Genomic DNA, 25,957 nt, shown 5'->3' with positions numbered 1-25,957 from the left:
TACATTCCCCAGTAGTGCAGTTTCCCCAACCCAATGATAACCTCATTAATGGATTTGAACTGCTTGACGCTGGGTGTGATCTGAATATACCATCACATAGATAAAGATGAAATGTGGGATGTTCTCCTTCTTCAGAGGGAGGTTGGAGACTTGAGTGGGAGAATAAATGGAGTTGTCACCAACTCCGAGCTACTATCAAGGTCTTTTTTGGAGGGGGTGGGGAGTGGGGATGAGGATAAAAAAGCCATGTTTTATAATCCAATGACACTGACAAGGCTGTGAGAAGTCAGCCGAGAGGTGTCACCAAGAAATTTTCTACTCACACATTATTTACTTGGTTTAAAGGGTCTCTTATTATAGGAACTGGTTTGATCTGGGAACTACAAAGTCACCGGCCTTATGGCTTACTCTCAGCTTTGAAACTGATTCAAATCTCATTTTATTTTCTTAACAATCCTATTAGATAACTGGGGCAGAAATTATTCATTCAAATCTAGATCAAGAATCATCTAGAATTGAGGCTAGCTACCTTGATGAAAGACAGTGTCCAGTGCAGCCCCAGCCCTGTCTCATGTTGTTGCTTCACCTGCTTTATAGGAATTGGAGAGATAAAGGGTACAAGAAGGCTCCATGAGCTAGCAACAGCCAATATTCCATCTCCTACCCACAGTGCTATTTACACAATTCTTTTTCATACCTGGGCAAGTATGAGGTCACTGTATGATTATTTATCTGGAGATGTAGGTGTATGTTCGAGAAGGGGAGCGGGGGGGTTCAGCTTGGGCAGCTGGGTCGTTTAGGAAGTCCCAGATGAGGATTGTGTCATCATGTGAACTACTGACAATCTGGAATTCATCAAACTGGAGTCGGAAAACTCTTCCAGAATGCTCCTAAAGCAGCAGAAACAAAAACTTTTGAACTACTCAAAATCAAAAGGACACAAATTCAGCAACATGTCAAAAGAAGTCTATGGAAAGACTATGTGTATGATGATAATCTCTAATATTTAGCTGTTTCAAGAACACAGAAAAAAAGCAATTTGGATTAAAGGCAGAATGGAGAAAGTCCAATATTGGGCAGTTGATTTTGTACAATCAAAGGTATATTCACTAGAACTGAGCCATGTCAAACAATATGCTAGTTTCTCACTGCTAACTCTCCTTGGTTTAGGCTGAATGAGAATATTTCTCAGTACCTCCCTGGCCTTATTCTCTTTCTGTATCTGTTGGATTCTTCTACAATCAGAGGCCAAGGATTGATGAGCAATAATACAAGGTGGGCTGGTAAATGTTTATCAACTAATTCTCCCCAATTTGTAAAAGCATTCACACATTTTTGTGGTGTAAAAATTCCTACAGTGGCTAATTTCAAGCTACCCATGTGAGGTCAACAAGCTTGCAAAACTCATGACAATTTGACAACTGTCTCTCATTAGCAGGTAAAGCTGCTCTAGCGCACACTGGCAGTAACTACCACCTTGTTCAAGATGTAGACTATTTCCAGCATCCTGGGAAGTGCCCTCATGCTCCTTACTTCTCAATACTACTTCCACCCCAATGCTTTCATCATCAATTCATTTTTTCTGTTCCTGAATTTCATATAAATACACTCATACAGTATGTATTCTTTTGTGCCCGGTTTCTCTTACTCAACAGTGCAAGATGCGTCTTCGTTACTGCATGTAACGTTCTTCTCTAAAATTACTGGTTGCCATTCCATAATACGAACACACTACATTTTATCTTTTCTCCTACGGTGGACGTATGGGTTGACTGTAGTTTTGGCTATTTAATAAAGCTGCTATGAACATTTATGTCCATGTTTTTTGAAGGATATATGCTCTCATTTCATCTAGTAGAGCTGCGGGGCCACGGAGTAGGTGTATGTTTAGCTTTAGTATGTACAGGGAAACAGTTTTATTTTTTTTCAGTTTTACAAAAGTTGTGCCAATTTATACTCCCACCAGCAATGTATCAGAGTTCCAGTTGCTCCACATCTTCACCAACAAACTGATACTATCAATCTTTTAAATTTTAGACATTTTGGTATGTTACTGGAGTTTCAATTTGCATTTTTCTTTATGAAGTTAGGAAGTTCCCCCTCTATTCCTAGCTTGTTGAGAGTTTTTATCATGAATTGACACTGGATTTTGCATGTACTGATATAACAATGTGATTTTTCTTCTTTAGCTTTTTGATGTGATGGATTCGATAGCTGAATTTTTGAATACTAAACCAGTTCTGTATACCTGGAATAAATGCCACTTGGCCATGGTGTGTGTATACACACACACAGACACACACACACACACACATATATCATACATCGTTGGATTCAATTTGCTAATATTTTGATGAGGGTTTTATTTTTAAGAGTTTCTTCATTTTCCTGGCATACTGCTACCTTTTAAGTAAGTATAGAAATTTTCTTTACTGTGAAATCACTAAATATAAGGACAGTGACAAGACTACACTTAGATTTTAAGAAAAGTGTTTAAAATATTACCAAAAAATCCTGCATAATACTCTATTAGTCATACAATTGTGTTTGCCTGTTTTAAAAATATTTTAATTTGTATTATGGAAAAAACCACATAAAATTTATGTTTATCCATTGTTAAGTGTACAGTTCAGTGTTTTTTTTTTTTAAGGTTTTATTTATTTATCTGACAGAGAGAGAGAGACAGCTAGAGAGGGAACACGAGCAGGGGGAGTGGGAGAAGGAGAAGCGGGCTCCTGGCCGAGCAGGGAGCCCGATGTGGGGCTCAATCCCAGGACCCTGGGACCATGACCTGAGCCGAAGGCAGATGCTTAACAACTGAGCCATCTAGGCGCCCCTACAGTTCAGTGTTGTTAAGTACATTCACACTGTTGTACAATCAATCTCCAAAACTTTTTCATCTTGCAAATCTGAAATTCTAAACCCATTAAACAACAACTCCCTTTTTCTCTCTCCCCCCAACCCCTGGCAACCACCACTCTACTTTCTGGGTTTGACCACTGTAGATACTTCATGTAAGTGGAATAGTACAGTATTTGTCTTTTGTGACTGGCTTGTTTCACTTAACATAATGTCCTCAAGTATTATCCATGTTGGAGCATATGACAGTATTTCCCTTCTTCTTAAGGCCGAATAATATTCTACTGTATGTATACACCACATTTTGTTCATTCATTCATCTCCTGATGAACACTTGGGTTGTTTCCACCTCTTGGCTACTGTGAATAATATTGATATGAATATGGGTATGCAATTAACACTTTGAGATCCTGCTTTCAATTCTTTGGGATATACACTCAGAAGTGAGGGTGCTTTATCTTTAATATTTTGAGAAACCCCATACTGCTTTCCGTAGAGGTTGCACTATTTTACTTTCTTTACAAGAAGTAAATGAGCTCATAGATTATCATCTGTGTTCATGAGACATATGATCTGTACTTTTCTTGTAATACCTTTTTTTGCTTTTGGTATGAGGGTAATGCTGGCTTCATAGAATGCGTTAGGAAGTATTCACTCTGCTTCTATCTTCTGTAAAAGATTGTGAAGAATTGGTATAATTTCTTCCTTAAACATTTGGTAGAATTCACCAGTGAACCCATCTGGGCCTGGTACTTTCTGTTTTGTAACGTTATTAATTATGGATTCAATTTCTTTAATAGGCATAGGCCCATTCAGATTGTCTACTTCTTCCTATGTGAGTTGTAGAAGATTATATCTTTCAAGGAATTGATCCATTTCATCTAGGTTATCAAAGTTGGGGGCATAGAGTTGTTCATAGTATTCCTTGATTACTATCCTTTTAATGTTCATGGGATCCAAAGAGATGTAAAATTGGGTTTAACATTTGGATGCACATAAAAGTGGTTAACAAAATCCATTCCTAACTCTCAGCAATCTAGGAATATAAAGAAGCTTCCTAATCCCCTGATAATGGGTATCTACAAAAAATCTACAGCTGACATGTATCTATATATATGTATATACAAAATGGTGAAAGACCAACTGTCTTTTCCCCAAGATAAGGACATCCACTCTTACCAATTCTTTGAACTTTGTACTGTAAGTCTTAGTCAGTACAAGAAAACAAGAAAGAGAAATGAAAGGTACACATATTGCAAAAGAAGTAACAGTGTATTTCTATATGCTTGTAATGCACAGCTCAGAAATTAAAAATTTTAAAAACCCCCCCAAATTAAAATATCATTTACAATAGCACTAAAAATATGAAATACTTAGGGATAAATATGACAAAAGATGTGTCAGACCTTTACACTGAAGGCTATGAAACATTGTTGAGAAATTTAAAGACCTAAACAAATGGAGAGAGATACTGTGTTCATGGACCAGAAGACAGTGTTGTTAATTCTCTCCAAACTGAGCTAGATTCATCAAAATCCCAGTGAAAATCTCTTTTTTTTTTTTTTTTGATTGTTAAAATTGGCAGATTCTAAAATTCACATGAAAATTCAAAGGACCCAAAAAACTTTGGAAAAGGAACGAAGTTGAAGGACTTACGCTTCAAGAGTTAATAAAAAGCTGCAGTAACCAAGAAAGTATGATACTAGCATCATGACAAACAAAAAGATCAATGGAACTCAATAGGTCCATAAGTAGACCCACATAATAGAGTCAACTGATTTTTGACAAAGCTGCAAAAGGCAATTCAGAGGAAAAAGGATAGTCTTTTGAATTAAATAGTGCTGGAATAATTGGATATCTGTATGAACTTTGATCCATACCTGTACCATCTATAAAAACGGACTCAAAATAATCACAGGCCAAAATGTAAAGCCTGAAACTATAAAAATTCTAGAAGAAAACACAAGGGAAGATCTTTGCGACTCTGGATTAGGTAAAGTTTTTTTTTTTTTTTTAGATGTAACTGCAAATGACACAATCCATAATAGAAAAAGTTGATACACTGGACTTAACAAAAATTAAGAATTTCCAAAAGGTGCTCGTAAAAGAATGAAAAACCAAAACATGGACTGGGAGAATATGTTCGTGAATCACCTATCTCAAAAAGGGCTTATATTATCCTGAATACGTAAAAGAAATCTTAAAACTCAATAAGAAACCCAACCAATTAAAGTAGCAATAGATTCAAACAGATAACTTCACCGAAGTAGATATACAGATGGCAAATAAAAGCAAGAGAAGATGCTCAACATTATTAACATTAGGTATATGCAAATTAAAATCATAATGAGATACCGTGACACACTATTAGAATGACTCAAACTAAGTATTAGTGAGGATGTGGAGTAACTGGAACTCTCATGCACTGTCACATGATACAACTGCTTTGGAAAACAGTTTGGCAGTTTCTAAAAATATGAAACATACACTTAACTGTTCTGCTTCTATGAATTACCCCAGAGAGATGAAAGCATATGTTCATTTCATTCTACACAAGTGTTTATAAAAACTTTATTTATAATAGCCCCAAATTAGAAACAACCCAAATTTTCATCAACCAGCAAAAGGATAAATAAAGTATGGTATAACCATACAATGGAGTACCTAACTCAGCAATTTTTAAAAAGAAATGAACTATTGATATAAATCAGAATCTCAAAATAATTATGCTTAGTGAAAAGAGACAAAAAAGAGTAAATACTGTACTGTATGATTCCATTTATAAAACCTAGAAAATACAACCTAATCAATATTGACAGAAAGCAGATCAGTGGTTGCCTGGGGATTGGAGTAGCAGGAAGTGGGGTGGGATGGGAAGGAGAGATTACAGAGAGGGCATGAAGATATGTTCATTATCTTGGTTGAAGTAGATGGTTTCACTGGTATGTACACGTATCAAAATTTATTGAGTTGTACACTTTAAATATGTCCCCTATATTGTATATCGATTTTATCTCAGTAAGTCGGTTTTTAAAACTTAAGACAACTCAATAAATAAATGAGGACAAGATTTGAACAGATACTTCATAAAAGAAAAGCAAATAAAAAGATGTTCTACACCATTAATTATCACAGAAATGCAAATTAAAACTACAACCACTACACACCCACTCAAATGGCTATGATTTTTAAAAACTGACAATACCGAGTTGCTATCAAGGATGTGGAAAAATGGAAAAATGCGACTCTTATACATTCCATCAGTGGAAATACAAAATGGTTTGCATTTGTGAACTCCCAAAATGCCACTCTGGGAAACAGCTTGGTAGTTTCTTTTAAATTTAAACACACACTTATCATAGGATCCAGAAATTGCACTCCTAGGTATTTACCTAAGAGGAAAGACAATAGTATGTATACACAAAAATCTGTAAGGGCATGTTTTCAGCATCACTCCAAACTGGAAGCATTCCAAATGTCCTTCAACTGGTAAGCAAATAAACAAACTGGCACAACCACACAATGGAATACTACTCAGCAATACAAAAGAACAAAGTACGAACACAGGTAACATGAATGAATCTCAACTGAAGTGAAAAAAGCCAAATGCAAAAAGCTACATACTATATGATTTACTTTACAGGACATTCATAAGATAGCAAAAGCATTGGGAAGAAATCAGATAACTGCTAGGGGTGGGGGAAGAGGGGATTGATATGAAGGGGCATCATTTTTGGGGTGATGGAAATGTTCTAGATCTTGACTGAGGTGTTTACACACTGCAAAATTCAGAAAAAATACACTGAAAAAAGGTAAATTTTGCTGTATGTAAATTATACCTCACTTAGATGTAGATTAATTGTAGATGAATGAAAGTACACATTTTAAAAAACGTGTGTGAAACACGCAGGTAAAGCAGGTCTGGTGCTGTAAGAATGAGCTTTAAATCCAAAAAGGAAGACAAAGAAACGTCTCCTCTCTCTCTTCCCCAGAGCAGAGACCGCCAAATGTTGAGAGTTAGGATTCAGAACACTGGGCTTCAAATGCTAGCTCTCATCTTTTTCCTGAGTTGTGCTCCCTGGTGCCCCACCTAATCTTCTTTTTCGAATGGCAGCAGCTTTTAACCTTAGGCCATTTTCTCATGCGGGCGTTTGGTGAACACCATGATAAAGAATTTAGTGCTTTCAAAGGTGACTTTCCTCCTTTTGAGTCACTTCTTTCCTCAAATGTCAAGATGTTCACGGCAAGGGGGTATATGAGGAATAGAAGACATGGGATTCACATGGCTGGAGGCAGCACGCCTTGAATAGGCTGCAGAGCCAGGGGGCTGACCGGGGGCTCACACAGGCTCCCACGGCACTTTTTGCAGGCACAGGTGTGCAGGTCCTCAGCTTCTGGACAGGTTCCAATTTGAGTAATTATGTTCTCGTCCCCTAAGTAACCCCTACCGTTTCTGGTAGATACAGAATTCTTACTCACTTCCTGTACTAAACTGGTGTGGAGTTGCTGTGCAGCTGTTAAACAGCTGCCACGTTCCTCTCCATATACAGTCTCTAACGCACTTTTGGATGAAAGGCGCTACATAAACATATTTTATTGTCATGTATTGGTTGCCTTTCCACTTAGTAGTAGGTTTTGTGAGCTTCTAACTATCAAATCCAGATCTGTATTCCACAGCACATCAATGTTCAATTTCTTCTCCTTCCTGTCCCCCAACCCCCTCTAAACAACGAGGCTCTTACCACAAGGGTCCGTAGACAGAGAGTCCCTGCAGGAGCACGGGGGTCCAGAGCAGCTACAAGATCCCACACTTTAATTTTTCTAAAGATCAAAAAGGGGACAAAAATCTTTATTAAAAGCAAAATTAAGGGACCACAGGAAGAAAAGCAAAAAGTCATGGCAATAAATATGTACGGTGAATGTGATTTATATGATAAATGCAGCTCACAGGAATATATAAAAACTTTTTTGTTTTGGAGACTTGGTTCTTGCATTCATTCTTGGGTAGAGGTTATTGGTCTTAACAGGGGAAAATGTACAGGTTTAACCTAAAAAACGAGAAATAGGTTAGCTTTAACCAAGCTGAAGATAGTGAATGGTAAAGTTACACCATATTTTGGGGCCAGGAAGAGATCTTATACATTAGACCTCTTAATGATAAAAGAGGTCACTTAGACGGAGAAACTTGTAATTCTGAGGCGTCTTATTTCCGGTCAATTCTAAGAATGGCCCACGTAACATGTACCAGAGGACTGGAGCCCACTGAAGAACTATGTAGTTTATACAAGCAAATGCTCATATTTTGATTTAAATAAGAAAAGTTTAGCCCTTCTAAAAATCAAACATAGGGTCATGTCTCCTCAAGGTAAATAACAGACAAAATCCAAGAAAGGTGGGAACAGATCAAAACCAGGGCAATCAGAAAATATAACGTAGCTGGAATATGTCCTCACACCCTGAACAATTTCCCAAGGGCAGAACAGTGATGGCTGACTCAAAGCAGAGGGAGTGGTCTATTCCTGCTGTGTAAGTTGTCTTCATCACTATAGCCAGCTCCAAAACTAAGGTAATGTTGTAAGGTAGTTTCTGATATTTAAAAAGCTGTCAGTATGTGAACTACAGCCTTCCACCCCCCACGTCAGGCACCCTGACAAGAAGAAATGATAAAGAGCCCTTCATAAGTGAATAATACACTTTTGTACGAGTTTACTAAGTGTTTAGCAGTGCTGGACATGGGATCCATTCACAACATGAATGGATTCTAAAACCACTGGAAATTAGACCAAAGAAAATAAAGATTACTAAACTTCTTGTCACCGAAATGCTAGGAGAAGTGAAGACAAGAGCGCTACACTTTTAGGAATTACTCAAAGAGATCCATATTCAAGGGTCTACCACACTATGCCCCAAAGATACTGCCTCCAATATTTCAGTTTTATTAGTAAGTCATTATTTTACACACATATCCTGGTATACTGGGTTTTCCCAGTTCTTTGCTTTATACGGTAAAACAGACAAGTATATAACCAAATAACTAAAATGTTAATGAAAATCATGAGCAAATAAATGATTGGGAAGAACATTTTAGAAAAGTAAACAAAGGAGAGGTGAACACATAGATTAGACACAAGAAATATTTTATCAGATGCTTTCTGTGAAATCCATAATCTTTCAGAGTCAGGGAAATACTATATTTAATCATCCTCAGCGAGGAGGGATCAAGATGTACATTTTTTTTTAAAACCTGTTAGCAAACTCACCCATCGTAGGCCCCACTGACAATCCTCTTGTTATCGAATCGAATACAGCGCACCAGTTCCTCGTGACCTTCTAAGACTCGTAAACACGCACCGCATTCTATGTCCCATAATCTGGAAGACAAAATTGAGTCAAGTGAATTTTCATGTATTCTTTTCTAAGCTTGGCATGTTATAATAATATACTTTGTATGTCTTTAAAAAATCCACAAAAATAAAATCAATCAACATTCATACAAAAATGTGGTTGATCTCCTTTCTGTTGTATAATTCAGGCAGACAAATGTATGACTGAAGTTCATATGAAGTATATATTTTCAAAGCACAAGGCTTTATATAATCCTATAACAGGGTCTCCAGGGTATAAGAAGGATGAATTCAATGTACCCAGTTGCCTATGAAGGAAATGACCAAGCCAAGAAAAGTAATGCTTCCTGAAATCACCAATAAGAACGAGATGCAGAGTGCCAGTGATATCCTGCCCTCACAAAGCATGTGCACCTCTGTTACTAAGGACACTCTCTGTTTTCACCCAATGTCCAGGACAGTCTTTCTCTATAATGGAAACAAAAAGCAAGTTCTCAAAAACATTTATATACTAACTTAAAAAACTGGGGGTGCCTGGCTGGCTCAGTCAGAAGAACACGAGACTCTTGATCACAGGGTTGTGAGTTTGTGAGCCCCATGATGGATACAGAGATTACTTAAAAAAATAAAATCTTAAAACTGCATGCTTTCAGGGGCACCTGGGTGGCTCAGTCGTTAAGCGTCTGCCTTCGGCTCAGGTCATGATCCCAGGGTCCTGGGATCGAGTCCCGCATCGGGCTCCCTGCTCCGCGGGAAGCCTGCTTCTCCCTCTCCAACTCCCCCTGCTTGTGTTCCCTCTCTCGCTATATCTCTCTCTAAAAAAAAAAAAACACAAAAAACTGCATGCTTTCAGACAAATCCAAATGAAATGACAATTTCTTTCGATATAACAATAGTTCTGTTGTTTTTTTAAAAGGCCTCTTCACCCTCTTAGTACTTTTTGAAGGAAGGGAGAGGATTGACAGATCTCCCAAATTCTATTCATATCTCTGTCATTCATCTTTGTGAAGGGAAACACCAAAAAGTAATTCGATCTATGGATTCTTCATAATTTCAAAGACTGGTAACTCCCTGGATAATTACATAATGCGAAGAAAACAAAAGTGCACAATTTCTAGTAGGGAAACAAATCTTTTTTCTTTTTTTCTTCTTCTTCTTTTTATTTTTAAGAACACTGGTGGAGAGAAAATGCAGTTGGCTATTTATTAGCACTTTTCAACTGTACACAGGAGGAATTTAAAGAGGAGGGCCTTCAACCTCCATCTACTTATCACTCTTGTCGACGTCTTCATTCAAGCAGTACCTTTAAAACAGGTCTATCTGGTAATAAAACTATTACAGGAAGGAAACACATCAACAAAAGGCTTTGCTGTGCTTTCTTTCTGCTTGGGGCAAACTTTTTTTTTTGGCAAACTTTTGACCTATAAGAAGCTACAGAAAGGAAAAACATTTGGGGCGCCTGGCTAGCTCAGTCGGAGGAGCGTGTGACCCTTGATCTTGGGGTTGTAAGTTGGAGCCCCATGTTGGGGGTAGAGATTACTTAAAAATAAAAATCTTAAAAAAAAGAAAAAGAAAAGAAAAACATTTTATTATAAATATAACACACTCAAAGGTAACACACCCAGACTTCTGTGCGCTAACAATGAATGGCAGGGTAACAGTGATCCCTTCTGGGTAAGAGCACCTGCTACTCACCTGATAGTGTTGTCAGATGAGCCACTCACGACCAGCCTGTCTCTGTACTGCAAACAGGCAATGCCGCGTTTGTGTCCATTTAAGGTCCTTACAAATTCACAAGTACTTGTGTTCCATACCTGAAAAGGAAATAGCATTTGGCAGTTGATTTGGTGTTTTTACTAGTAAGATCTACAACATTTGGAGTCTTGGGGAAGCAGAAAATAGCACTGAGCCAACAGGGGGAAGTCAACTTCTCAAACCACACCAAAAAGAGAGAGGAGAAAAAAGGGACAAGTTTAATTCACAATAACAAAGGGCTAATTTATAGCTGGCTGCTATCACATGAGAATTCCTCAAATTGATTTACTCTTATGTGGTTAGTCTGGTTTGCAGACAAATTTTCTTGAAGCTAAATTTACCCCTGCCCTTCTCATACTCACCATTATTTACAGGAATAAGATACCTAAGATTTTCACACGGCTTATCTCACTCGTGGCCTTTTTACACATAGACTAGTGTCTGAATTAAATATTAAATTACTCTACACTGACATTTAAATATGAAATTTCCTTTGATCGGATTTTCACATGAACTCCCTTACTCTATGTTGGGGACTTACTGAAAAATGCCTCATTACCTTTATAGTCCTATCTCCAGATGCAGAAACAATGTACTTGTCATCAAAGTCTACAACATTGACAGCAGCTCGATGTCCGACGAGCACCCTCCGGAGGGTGATGTCAGTTGGGGAGGCCATATCCCATACAGCAATGGAACGGTCTTTGGAGCAAGTCACCATCATGCCATTATTGAAACGCAAGTGCAGAACTGCTTCACAATGGTGAATCAACGTGTTTAGCATTTCACCTGTATTTACATCCCACACCCTGGAACAAACAACATTAAAAAGGTTATCTGAGGTTTCAAGGGTGCTCCTGGCTATAATCCTATTTGACCACCACATTCCCCACACATCCCGCCCCATTTTCATAATTAGTATTACACTCTACTCTCTAGCAGCTTTGAGGCTGAGGTGAGGTGAAGAGTTCTGATGGACCATGGGGAAGTGACAGACAGAGGGCTGGACTAGGAGAGCAGGAAAAGGAAGGGATAGGATGCTGCCAATGTGAAACCCTTAAGACACACTACTTGAAATCTGGGTGAGTTATGGGGAGTAGGAATGAAGATGCAACCACCATCACCTACTAACTGGGCCCAGACTTCAAGATTATTATAAAACTTCTGACATTCAATCTGATACCTTTAATGAGATACATTTTAAAGCAGGAATCTGATCAGTAACAGTAGCACTAGTGTCCCACGAGTAGCCCTCAGGAAGCAGAACTGACACAGGCCAAGAAGCTTCTGTAACAGACTTAGTACTATGGATTTGAGCCTAATAACCCTGGATCTTCGATTTCACCATACCGGCCAGGTGCAAGATGAACTATACTCTAAGTCTGAGGCCCTATTTCTGTGCCTTGAATGGGGGGTAGAGATCAAGAATAGCCATCCTGTTGTAAATGGGGACTTAAAGCAGCAGGGTGTGGGACGTTTGGATAGCTTGAGAATTTTGTGCGATGATATATTTAATTTTGACTACTCTCTTTTTGTATATTTACTTTGATTTTCATAACACATTTTATTTCCTTTTCCAATTTAACCCCATCTTTTAGAAAATCATTTTGTCCCTTATCCTATAAATGATGTTAGTCTCTACAATGTTTTAGCTTCCTTGAGGCACTCCACAGCATCAATAAATGTTAAATGTCGATAACTGTAAGAACTGAGTTTGCTATGCCTTTAAGTCAAAAGGTAAGAAACAGGAACAGCCTTTTCTATTCACAGAGGATAATTTCGAATGGTAAACATTTAACTTCAGAGAATCTAACAATGCAGTTAACTGCCTTTTTTTGTATATATTTTTTTAAGTTACTTTTGATACATTATGTTTTCTAAATCCTTTAGCTTAAGGCAAAACTCCTAACAGAGGTTTCCAGCAGTGCTGCTGGTACCCAGAACTCAAGCTACACTGGACTCCAGCAGCATAATGGCTGTGTCATCAAATCACTAACGCCTCTGGAAACTGAAGGCCCCTCCCTGAGTAAAGCTTGCAATTAAAAACTGCAGGGACAGCAGGGGAGGGGCTGGCAAAGAGAGAGCATTGCTCACCTGTACACATTTTAAAGAAGATAATGCATGTCCATACTGCAGTTATAACCACCTGAAAGGAGGCTTTATTCCATTCACATCATTCCTCTGTGAGTTGTTTTTTGTAAAGAATGCAAGGTTTATCAAGTTTCTATAATGGATGATTCCCCCAAATTAAAATAGAATACGTAGTTTCTTCAGTGTGCAAAAATGTAAACTTGCCTTAATCATTCCTAAATCAAGGTTTCTAGGTGGACACAATGATGTGGAGAGCTGATGGTTTATTCTTCTTTAGTTATGAAGTTTCAGAACTGTGTTCATGCAGTTATATACAAAATTACTATCTATGACTAAGAACAGAGCAGATCTGATTTTCCAGAGTTCGAAAGATCATTTGAAATTTTCTACCTGACCGTGGAATCCGATGATCCAGTTATGATCACCCTCTCATCATACTGGAGACACAGGACAGAACCCGTGTGGCCTGTGAGAATTCGCTTGCATTCCAACGTGCTTTTATCCCAGATCTAGGATGGCAAACAAGATCCTTTTGATCAATGTGATAATGGGGTGCTGCTGAGACTTGTTGGCTCTATTATGTGTTTGATTCTCCAAAAGAATCAAAGCCCAGAGCAATGTGGAATGCATTCTTTTCTACAGGTATAGCTAAGCACTATATATATGTGGCTTCAATACTAATGCAGACTTTATCCTTTTCATTAAGGAACAGGGGTAGCCCTATAATTATGTGAGGCCCAAAGGAGCAACAGCACATTCAGTGTACTTTAAACAGAGTTTAACCCTAGGACTATCTATCTGTACATGCTTCTGGCGGGAAGCAGGTTAACTGTCCTTTAAGGAAATGATTCTGGCTTTGGGACTGGAAACAACCTAAAACTCTCATTTACTTTCTGGAAATAATGCTTAGAGATGATGTTTGGACTGCCTTATTAATGTGGACACCCTTGTTCATTCAGCTACCTTCCCATAACTAAACAGACCTCACCTTGATTGTGTTGTCTCGAAGGCCGCTTACTATCTTTTGATCATCATACTGTAAACAGTAAACTCCTTTGCTTGTTTCACTTCGACAGTGGATTCTCTGTAAACTATGTCTTCCACATCTCCAGTTAGATTCTATTGTCTGAGGAGAAGGAATGGTAAAGAGGAAGTAATTAGGAAAGGACTAGGACTAAATTCTTATCTGACTTTCATGGCAACCAATGACAAATGCTCAATGCTTCACTCTATTAAATATAGACCTTAAGGCAAACTAAAAATGTTTTTAAAAAGCCACTGTTTAAAATTACGTAACATTTTCCCATTTGCAAAGTTATTAAAGATTTATTTTCTAGAGCTCTCCTGCATATAACTCATTCAATTAAATGATAAACTGGTGGAAAGAGGGCAACAGAGGGCAAGCTATGAACTACATAAGGTTATGTGCTCAGTGCTCCTCATACATATGTGGTGGCCATTTCTACTAGTGAACTTCCAGGAAGGCTCAATTCAGAAGATATCTGAATATCACATTATAAGTGCAACTTCAACAGTCTCACTGCTATTGCATGAAGATACCATCTTCTCTCTCTCATTTACCTGCCAGTAAACAATCTTTACAAGCTTTAGAATTTTTTGCCTGGCAATTCACTATATTTTACCTACCCTATTTACTTAGAAGAAATTTATTTTTAACCTACATTAATAAACCTTAATGGGTTTGCTGTAACAATGTTGTAACTGAAGAATGCTGATGATTCTCTAGTATTTGGCAAATACTCAAATATACATAGATTCTTACCTCAATGTCTTGTATAATTTTAGGATAAAGTGCTCTATAAAAAGAGTTGGGAGGAGCATTCCCATCAGGAGGTTTGTTTTTGAATAAATACTGTCCCCTAAAAAACAACAAATATTTCCCAATAAAAATCATAGTATTATACATTTACAAGGAGCTTCATAGTACTTCAAAGTGTTTTCACAGTTACCATTCCATATAATATCTATAACTAGCCTGGAAAAGCACGAAGCTAAGCCTGATTTCAGGAGTCCCATGTCAACGAATCACCTTCTGGGTTCTAAGGAACTAGGTCAACACTGATTGTCAACACGATGATTTGCAATGTAGCCATCACAGTATAATGTTATAAGGTCAACAAACAGAATACGTATAATCAGAATTTATCAACTGGTCTTTCAAACCTCTATAACACATAGATTCATTGGTCTTATCTTTTGAAAATTTTGTTGGTGATGGTAACTACCATCTCTGAACTGGCCACACACCCCACAGTTTTTGTTTTTGTTTTTTTCCACTGAGTAAAGCTGTGCCAGCGTCAGTGGAGCCTAGCATCGTGGCAGGGAGAATGCCTCTGTCATGGAGATCATTTTCTCTAGACTTCACTTACATGGGGTGAGGTGTGGTGGCAGCTCAGGCACCCAGGCTGCTCGTGATCGGTATAGCTATGCTTTAAAAGGAGCAATTCAGTTCATTTCGACAGAAGACAAAGGGAACACAGGAGTGTCCAGCAGCGGGTATAGAAGAAGACGAAGATGCCTAAGAGCACTGTGCTATCAGATTTAAGGCATGACACTCTTTCACAGGTGTGTCCCTGGCTATGCACAGACATACATGCATTTATTGCCTCTCCTTGATTCCAGTGAGCAACATTTGTTAGTATCTCCTTCCTTATGACAGCACATCTCTGGAATACTCATATCCCAAGCTAGATCCTTGCTACAAAAAAAAAATCAGTAAATGGCAATCACTTCCTGCTGGGTAAAAAATTTAATTCCTCATCCTGAAGTTAAGAACCCACCAAACACGGTGTGGAAGCTAGTAAACTCCACTATGGGTGTACTAACTGCTGTTCTCACTGGCACTGTGCCTTGCAAAGTGGAGATAGGCAGAAATGCCTCTGAGTGTAATCCTGGCACCAGAGAAATCATGTTTTCTCTGGGCCAGTCATCCACTCCTCCCTCTATAGCTCCATTACAATATAATTAATTGTTCAGTGTCTCCAGGAATGCTTTTCCCCTGCCCTCTTCCTATTATACACCTTGAAAATTAGTTGAGGAAATTTCCTATCAGGAAGGTAGCTGGCTTTCACTTCTGTGTTAATACAGGAAGGGAAATCTACAATGGAGAAGCTAAAATAATAGTTTTTAAAATGGGGCTAATAGGAGCAAGAAACATGATACCCCAACATAAAGGGCAAACAAGACACATTATGAAATAATTCTAGGTTACAAGTACACTTCCCTGAACAATCTTATTCTGTAAACACACTGCAAGCAAACAACAGATTCGGGATGAAGAAATTTTAAGTCTGGTTAATAATTACAACTTCATAATTTCAATTCCAACATCCTTTCATGAGGTGAGAATCACTACATTTATTTTGCAGATGAAGAAATCAAATGTCAGGGAGATTAGGTAACCTGTTCAAGGTCACATAGTCAGTGAGAGACTGGAATTTGAATCTGACTTTAGAGCCTACACTCTTAACTACTTTACTGTCTCCAGGGGCCACCATCCTTCATAGATTCCTGTCCCCCTTTTAATCTCTGGCAATTGAATACAGGAATCCCAGGATTTTCTTCATACATAACGAAACTATCTCTACATCCCAAGAAAAGAGAAAACTCTGATCTCATTTTTTACCTCAATGTATTTTTCATGCCTTGCCAAGTATCTAAATTTCTTTCAAGTTAAAGGTGCTACAAAAAAAGGTGGCAAGGTGTTGAAAACTGGTTTTTCAGTCTAGATCTGTGTTGTAAGTCAAAACCTTTTATGATGGAAGCTCTCCGACAACAGGGACCACTTCTATGTGAAATGCCTAGTACCTCTGAGAATGTGAGTACATGATAAATGCTAAATATTAAATTTAGAATGTTACCATAAAATGTGATCTGCTGATTAAGAAAATGGACTTCCCCAAGTGATCTTTTATTATACTTTTAAGAGTTACCATTACTGAACAGAGAGAGCACATTCAATGTTATTCAAGACAGAAAATGACAGAGTTCATGTCATGAACTGTGAAATTCATCTAGATATAAAATACAACAGTGGAGTAGAAGTTAAACCCAAAGCTTCATTAGAGAACTAGATTTACTTATTTATTTTTGGTTGGAGGAAATGGAAAAAACTTTCAAAGCCAGCATTTGGGGAAAGGTATAACAGAAAGACTTTATTGACACAGTAGGCTTAGTAAAACAATCTGAAAGAAGATGAGAAAGTGATCATAGATTAAAGTTTTTAAAAAGTGGGGGAGGACACTAACACAAGCAGAAAGGCAACATTTAAAAATAGAAGCAGCCAGAGAAAGTCAAGGGGATATTAGAGGAGGTCTTCATGGGGTGGACAAATACTTGTAATTTCACGGGGCTCTATCAAGCCAAGATGACAAATGTGGCCAAAGACAAAGGAATATGGTCTGAACTCCGAAAGATACTCAAAAGAACAGGAATGGGTTCCTGTGGTTGAACAGACAGCAGAGAGAATGATAATTAATACTGGATCCTAGATTATTCCTCAGCCATCCCTTCACATACCCCTTTAAAAGGCCAAAAGGCCATCTTTTCAATGATCTTGTTTCCTTTCTTTGTAACTAACATAACAGATCTTGCTATTTACTGCCACCCCCAAGCAAAACTGTGGAGCCTACGCTTATCTTTGGCATTTTCACATGCATCTGCCTTCTTGCCTTCAAAAAAAGAAATCAGTAAACTCCCAATGTCTGATAAAGGTTTACTGTTATTTACACTCCAAATGGGAGCAAAGTATATTTTAACAGGGAAGAAAACCATTATCACTATGGGAGTGAATAATCTCTGTGATAGAGATTTCAGGCCAGGAGTTCCAATTTGGAGGAGAGTCTCTTTTCTTTTCTTTTTTTCCCATGAGGGATAGTGGAATATTCCTAGCTATCCTAAAATTCTCCCATGTCATCAACTGCTCTATATCTAAGGCTGGTCCTGACATGCTTAGCAAAATGATGGACTTTGAATCCCATACAACTATATACTTTTTTGCTTTTTTATACTATAAAGAGTTTATTTCCAAAGTATGAAGTAAGTTATGAAAAGGCTTCGGGTTTTTCTATATAGTGAAGTGAGAATAAGAAAAACATATTTGGGAAGAGTAACACTTTGCTTTCATTTATTCATTTTTATATAGCCAAAGAATTGCCTGACATTTGCTTCCTTTAACTGAATTTGAGAGAAATTTTAAAGTCTTCCTAATAGCCAGAATGACAAAAATTTCTTGAAGCATTTGGTATAATACTTAGAGGTCATTATGTTTATTATATATTAATGAATTTCAAAGATGCAACAACAACAAAAAAGAAGCCAACCATATTTTAATGAAAATTGCTAAGAAAAGCTGATCCCCTTTTCTTAATTGTTTTGTATCTCTTTATGGTCCAAGATAAATAATTGATAAAATTAATTGCCTAGGATATCCCTGAGCACACATATGCCTACTGGTGCATATCTATCAGCTAAAATACTTAATATGTCACCTTTATTTTACTTATGAAATATTCACACCTGACTTTCTTATAGTGACATTCTAGAGACATCCTCTGAAAGTACATATAGAAGGCATCTTCCACAAGTTCGAATGAAATGGTACCTTTATGTTAAAAGAACAACAAAATTGGTTAAGTCTCTTAGGCTGCTAAGTATATAATGCCTTAAGGAATTTGGGATTAAGCAGTATAATCTTGAGAAAATATGGGTCTTATGAAGGAAACAGTGATATACACTAGGATCCCACATTTCACTCTTTCTGATGGCTAGAGTTCTTATTCTAGTTGAGTGTAAAAATAATTTTGATTACAAAGGTGAGAAAACACCACAGGCATGGATTAAAGACAAGAAATCTTCTGAAGGAGAAAATACTTATTTGTTCAGGATTGTTTCAGGCATCTGATGGCTTCTGTGTGATTTAAAGTCATCTGTCTTATAAACTGCCTATCAAACCTTTGTCAGGACACTAGTTTCTGCCCAGAGAACAGAATGCTCTAAATGGAAGTCAGTTTTTAATAATTTTTGCAAAGCAGTATTAACACATTATTATGTCATTTATCAATGATTGGTCAGAAGAAAAACAGCTAAGTACATGTACAAACTATTTTACATTTTGTGCTATAAACCAGCTGAATCATTATATTAAATGATAAGCAGTCTCACTGGTTCCCAGTGTTATTCCAATGATTCTGAATGGCCAGGTCCTGAAGTTCATCTATAATAGCAAGAAAGTTAAAAGGCTCACCACCCTCTTCGTTCTGCCAGGCCTCTCCACAGAGAATCTGTCCTGACCATTCTCTCAATGAGCTTCTTCCATAACATGCCATCAGATGTCACTCGGTACCATTCCTTACATACAAGTTCAGCAGCACATAGTGATTTGGCATCCAGGTATGACAGAATGTTCTCAGCAATGTGATCCAAACCCCGAGCTGTTGGTGGGGGGTGGAGGCCAAGAAGAAGAATATAGGTAGTGAATGATTTTTCACAAAAGGTCCTTGAAAACAGAACAGCATTTATTCTGCTCTGAAGGCACATCATTGTCCCTAGTGTGGTCCGGTTTCTTTTTCAAACAGAAACTTGGGTAAAATGAGTGTCAATAATTTTTCCATAAGGTTACAGAAATGAACAGTATTTTCCATCTTCCTTTAGATAAGGAAGTTAAAGCTAACAACCAGCAAACCCCCCAAGACATTAAAAATAAAAAGGATTCCAGAAAACAATTCACATCTATCTATATGGATTTCAGCACTAGGGGATGTTCTATGGATGGCATCTCAAAGTCTGTGATTCAGACCCCCCCAAATCTCTATATTAGGTCCATTTCTCATTCTGTTTCTATTACTGCTGCAGTTCCAAAGCTGTTCAGTAAAAGAAATATCCTTTAAATGTACTGGAGGAGAGGCACTAAGTCAGAATGTGCTGGGTTATAGAATTTTGGGCATGCAGAAAGGAGAGAAGAAGGAAATACAGATTGGTATAGGAATATCCCGAGAGGAAAGACAGAGAGGTATGTTTAAGTTCAAGTATGAGTTTAATTTCAGATGTTTAAAACAACTATATTTGACAGTAGTTGCTGCTATAAAACCTAAATGACAGCTGACCAAAAAAACAAAACAAAACAAAACTCCAGACCAATAAATAACTTGGTTAGCATTTCAGAGACCATTTTGTAGGATGTACAGAGGAAAACAGTGGAAGTAGATCTTGGGCTGCCTAAACTGGATGCCCTTCCCAATTAAAATACTCTACCACCCAAATCTGTACTGAGGCCTCAGAGGACTACATCTTATAAAATAGGATGATCATACTAATGAAGCTTTTGGCTGCTGTTCTAATTCACAAGTGAGACAAACACATTCAAAGTTATTTCTCTTTCAGGTTACATATCAGAGGTTTGCTAAAGACTTAAATAGTGCAGAAGGATTCCTTCATACTCCGACTCCCTGAGGCACAAACTTAACAAATAGGAAAGAGAATACCACATTTCATTTTGTGCCTTTCCCTTGAATCACACAAAGACACACTTGGACGCCATTAGCAACAATCCAAATGTGCTTAAACATTATTCTAATTATAAAATTGTATGGATAGCAGTCACATTTTTCAGCAGATTTGGAAAAGAAAGCATTAAATGGATTTTGTTTGGCTGGCATCACATGTTCATATTTAAGCATAAGCAGATGGAGGCATCCATCACCTAATGCTTATTAAAGGAAAATGACTATAAGCCAATTAAAGATATAATAATTAGTTCTTCATGCAAAAAACAGTGATGGTATAATTCCTGCATGTTTAAATTGAAACTTTCTACACCATCAGAAGTTTCCAAAATCCATTCCTGTGTTTTTAATGGCTATCATCAAATTGTTCCTGATCTTTTACTGTCCCTACAGTAAGTCTTTGGAAGTAATTTCACCTAACACTCCAAACAAACCCATTACATTAATGGATTATAGGCATTTTTGGACGTAGTTTGGTTTACTAAATGTAGCCAGACGGTGTAGGTTTGTAAGTTAAAATGGCCATAAAACATTAGACTGATGATTTAATACCTTATAAAGTGGTCAGCAGATACACACCAGGGATCAGGATTAGGCAAAGAATACACAGGTCTAATCAACTCCTGTTCAATTCTTAGTGGTGGTATATGCTTGAGATAGTAGCATGTCTCGGAAATGGGGGAGAGCACAGTAATGAGGTACACACAGATTGTTCACACAATGAAAACTGTTCGCCTATGGCTAAAACAAAATCCAATGAGTGAAGAAGGGGCAGAAGTCTATTCTATTTAACAAAAAATATAGGTAAAAATTTAGCTTTAAAATGGTTATTTCTAAGCTATAAATAGGTATTTCTTTTGTTTTAAAGGGTGACTTAAATTCCAGTTTTGGAAACACAAATTAAAAAAAAGATAATTGGCAAAGATTAAGCAAAGTAGTAATACACAGTTTTGCAGAGGGTTGGTATATTTTTCATAAAGGACAGTTTGGCACAAGTATTAAATCTTGAAACTGTTCATAATTCTTTAATATAGGAATCCCACTTCTGTTATTTTTTCCTAGGATGCCCAAAAGATCAGTGAATAAGAATGTCCACCACAGCAAAGTTTATAGTAAGAAAAATATTTTAAACTACCTAAATGTTCAAAAAAGGGGTTAAATAATATGAGCTTTGGCCATCAGAAAGAATATATAATACTATAAATAATTATGTTTTAAAAGAACACTTAGGAAAATACATTAAGAGAACATAGTAAGAAAAAAATGCTACAAAAACATACGATCCCAGCTTTAGAAGGAAATATACACAACTAGAAAAAATAGTAAGGCCAAAATATTAATAGCACATTAGCAGCTCTCTCTGAATGGTGGGGTTCTGGGAAATTTCATTTTTATATTTTAAACTGTTTTGAATTCCCTAAATTTCCTATAACTTCTATAATCAGGAAACTGAAAAAAAAAAACAAAAAACCAGGATATGATATTTTATAGATTCACTCATCTTTTGTACTCATTTTCTTCTTTTTTTTGAGAGATAGAATGCTAGCAAGCCAGTGTGGGGGAGGGACAGGGGGAGAGAGAGAGAGAGAATTGAGCCCAAGGCAGGGCTTGATCTCCCGACCCTGAGATCATGACCTGAGCCGAAGGCAGACGCTTAACCATCTGAGCCACCCAGGCGCCCTGCACTGTATTTTCTTCTAAAATAAACTTTTAACAAAGAGGACAACCTTATGTTTTCTTGAGATAGCATTTGCCCCAAATACTGATGTCTACATAGTGTCCTAGGATCACCATATTGAGCATTCAGTAAAACCACATCCTCCTCCCCCCACCCACAAAAGTATTTTAAGTGTGTGTGCGCATGTGTGTATTTATTTTTTTTATTTATTTTATTATGTTATGTTAGTCACCATACAATACATCATTAGTTTTTGATGCAGTGACCCACGCTTCATTGTTTTCATGTAACACCCAGTGCTCCATGCAGTATGTGCCCTCCTTAATACCCATCACCAGGCTAAACCATCCCACGCATGTGGGTATTTAAACATATATATAGTTTACGAGAGCTATTTGGTTACTGAGAACAGTGAGACTGCAAAGCCAGGAGTTTACATATTTAATGTCATAAGACTCCTGAGATATTTTTCTTTCTAAAATACTCAATTAAAAATGTTTCCTATTCAGTCCTATAATTTAAATATTCTGTTGATAAATTCCCATAGAAATCTAAATCCAGGGCACCTGGGTGGCTCAGTTGGTTAAGCGACTGCCTTCAGCTCAGGTCATGATCCTGGAGTCCCAGGATCGAGTCCCACATTGGGCTCCCTGCTCGGCGGGGAGTCTGCTTCTCCCTCTTACCCTCCCCCCTCTCATGAGCTCTCTTCTCCCTCCCAAATAAATAAATAAAATCTTAAAAAAAAAAAAGAAATCAAATCCAAGTATATAAGTTAGCATATCTTAAAAACTAAGACATATTATTGAGTAACACTTCAGAAAATATATCATTTGCATCTCTGAATGGGTTAAGAACAGGATGACTAGAAGGGCATGAGATATGGAGAAGACAGGGGAAAGAGGAGTCTCTATTTCCAGAGTGTGACTTGGGGTATTTATACCTCAAGAAGGTACGATTAAAGGACTCAGTTTATAAAAATCAAGCCAATAAAGACTTTTAAAAAGAGAGATGAAGATCCAGTTCCATTACCATTGTAACATGTTTTCCAGGCAAATTAATGGCCCACAAATACCCGTAGACATACCTGGCAAAGCAGTTATGAAATCCCTCTGCAACATAGGTTTAAGATACGAGTTTATGTGCCCATGTTGGTAATGACACATTTGGGATATAAGATGTTCCACAAATTCCACTTGATCGGACTCTGACCACTGCTCAAAATATTTGACACACAGTTCCTTTTCCTTCTCATAGCTTGCTGAGAGTTTTCGTTGCTTGGGCACAATCATACTGGAAGTGCCATTGGCAAGTTTTGTCTGTAGAAGGAGTGGATTAAAAGAAACAAAAAACAGTAACTATCGAAAATGAGGGAAATAAATACTTTTCTGATCTGGCATGCTATGTTACGACTTTATGTTGGAGCTCACTCTGTTACTCATTAGCAATTGGATATTTGTGAACAGCGATTACATGGAAAGCCACACAAAGACCACAGTAAATTGGTAAATCAGGAATAATGCTGGACAACCTGGCATCCATTTCTAAAAGTTCACAGGAAGATATTATTTGGAGATCTATACATGAAAACTGAAAGCTGAAAGCATGTTAAGTTATTATTACTAGCAAGTGAAAAAGCTAATTTGCTTTTTCTTGTATACATGAGTTACTGGACATTTATACAATTACTTACTCACAACTTCTTTTTTAATATAAGAAACCTTCCATGCAAAGAAAGGCTGATGAATAATTTGAGACTCTAGTACCTTTGGAGATAAAGCTTTACTGTAACATTTATATGCTCAATCTACCCTTTTCCTTCTAAAAAAGAAATCAAAATTACATGCCATAAAATCTTTTTATTAATTAGTTCATTCAGTAAATATCAATTGGACACCTACAATGTGTCAAACACTGTCCTAGGTGCTAGGAATACAACACTGAACAAAAGTAACGGTCTCTATCATCAGGCACTTATACTGTAGCGTGTACAGCAAGATCAAACCATTAAACAAATAAATGGAAAATATAATATGGATAGTGCTATTAAGAAAAATAAGGAGATAGAAAAAATGTACAGGTTATTGTAGTAGGTAAAATTCTAAGATGGTTGCCCCCAAGATTCTTGGCTCCAGGTGTACACATACCTTCTCTCAGCTATTCAAACAAACACATAGGTACTGCTTTGATTTAATTAAGGTGCCAAATCAGCTGACCTTAAGATAGGGAGATTACTGTGATGAGCCCTTTAAAAGCAGAGAGTTTTGCTCCAACTGGTTGCTGAAGAAGAAGGGGGACCACATGGAAAAGGATGTGGTCAGACTCTGGGAGCTGCCAGAGCTGCCAGGTGACAGCCAGTAAGGAAATGGGGACCTCAATCCTACAAAGGCAAGGAACTAAATTCTGGCAACAATGATCTGAGAAGAGGATTTTCCCTCAGAGCCTCCAGATGTGAACTCAGCCTGGTCACCATCTTCATTTCAGCCTTGTGATACTAGGAGCAGAGGACCCCCAGCCATGCTGTGCCAGAATTCTGACCTAGAAAACTGTGAGCTGATGAATAGGTGCTATTTTAACCTGGTAATTTGTTATGTAGCAATTAAAAAAGCACAAAAAAACTAATATAATTATTTAAGTCTGAGGGGTCAGAGATAGTTTCTCTAAAGAGATGACATTTAATCTGAGACATGAATGAAATGAGGGAACTAGACATTTTGTCACATGGGGGGAAGAAAGGTCTAGGGCAAGGGGAATTTGAGGGCAAAGGTCCTGGGTGGCAGTCTGTCTGGCATTTTCAAGGAACAGGCAAGAGGCCCAGAGTGGTTTGAAACAAGTGAACAAGGAGAAGTAAAGTTGGAGTAGTCCAAGCCAGATCATCAGGGTCATTTAGGTGGCGGTAGCTAATCTCCAATGATGGCTTGAAACAATTCCATCCCTCCCTGAACATGAATGCTGTTCCTCCCATGAAAAGGTAGAGTTTATCTTAGCTTTTGAATCTGGGCTTTGGCTAACAGAATGTGGAGAAAGTGACATTCTAGGACTCCTGAGCCCAGGCAGCTTCTGCTTACTTCTTCTAAGAGCCCTGAGCCACCATGTAAGAGATTCAGGATACCCTGCTGGAGAGGGAAGTTGGGAAGATGGGAAGCTATGCAGAGAGAGGGGTCACATGGAGAATCACCTAGAAGCCTGAGAGTAACATGATCTGACACCTTCTAAAAGGATCACTACTGTGTGGAGAACAGACTGTAGGGGACATGAATGGAAATAAGGAGACTAATTAAGACACTACTTCACAGTAGTCCATGGAAGAGAACAATCTTTTGGACTTGAGGGGTTGCTATAGAGGTGGTAAGAAATAATTGGGACTCAATGTATATTTTGAAGGCAGAGCAAACTGAATTTGCTGACAGACTGGATATGGGGTATGAGGAAAAAAAAAAAAAAGAAGACGAGGATCATATGCAAGTTTGAAGGTGGGGACACTAGGAGAAGATCCAGAAATCAACTGAAACTTTTGCTGCTCTGAAGAAAGTTGGCTTTCTTTAGAGGATATCACAAAGTGGTACAACTGGGTACTTTTCAAAGTAATTTGATAGATCTTCGGCATATTTGCCTGAGGCAATCCCAGTTTGGCAGGGAGGCCAACGTTACTATGGAGCTTATACCTGCCTGGACATATTTAATGTGCCATAAAACTATCAAATTTGGAT

The 25,957-nt window shown here is 37.7% G+C and overlaps 1 protein-coding gene across 6 annotated transcripts in view; it reads right to left on the bottom strand.

The window, feature by feature from the left end:
- BTRC (beta-transducin repeat containing E3 ubiquitin protein ligase) overlaps nt 1–25,957 on the bottom strand; it is a 169,716-nt gene that overhangs the window by 6,356 nt on the left and 137,403 nt on the right. For all 6 annotated transcript variants that reach the window (XM_032423411.1, XM_032423413.1, XM_032423414.1 and 3 more), the window contains 10 exons: nt 23,335–23,566; nt 19,315–19,501; nt 14,833–14,929; nt 14,038–14,175; nt 13,440–13,558; nt 11,518–11,767; nt 10,899–11,017; nt 9,120–9,230; nt 7,602–7,680; nt 698–890 (listed from right to left, as the gene is read on the bottom strand). In XM_032423411.1, the coding sequence (XP_032279302.1) occupies nt 729–890; nt 7,602–7,680; nt 9,120–9,230; nt 10,899–11,017; nt 11,518–11,767; nt 13,440–13,558; nt 14,038–14,175; nt 14,833–14,929; nt 19,315–19,501; nt 23,335–23,566 (1,494 nt within the window). In that variant the 3' untranslated portion in view covers nt 698–728. The remainder of the gene's footprint in view (nt 1–697; nt 891–7,601; nt 7,681–9,119; nt 9,231–10,898; nt 11,018–11,517; nt 11,768–13,439; nt 13,559–14,037; nt 14,176–14,832; nt 14,930–19,314; nt 19,502–23,334; nt 23,567–25,957) is intronic.

This window comes from Phoca vitulina, unplaced genomic scaffold (assembly GCF_004348235.1).
Source record: "Phoca vitulina isolate PV1807 unplaced genomic scaffold, GSC_HSeal_1.0 scaffold28, whole genome shotgun sequence".
Lineage (NCBI taxonomy): Eukaryota > Metazoa > Chordata > Mammalia > Carnivora > Phocidae > Phoca > Phoca vitulina.
This window is presented reverse-complemented; position numbering and strand designations above follow the sequence as displayed.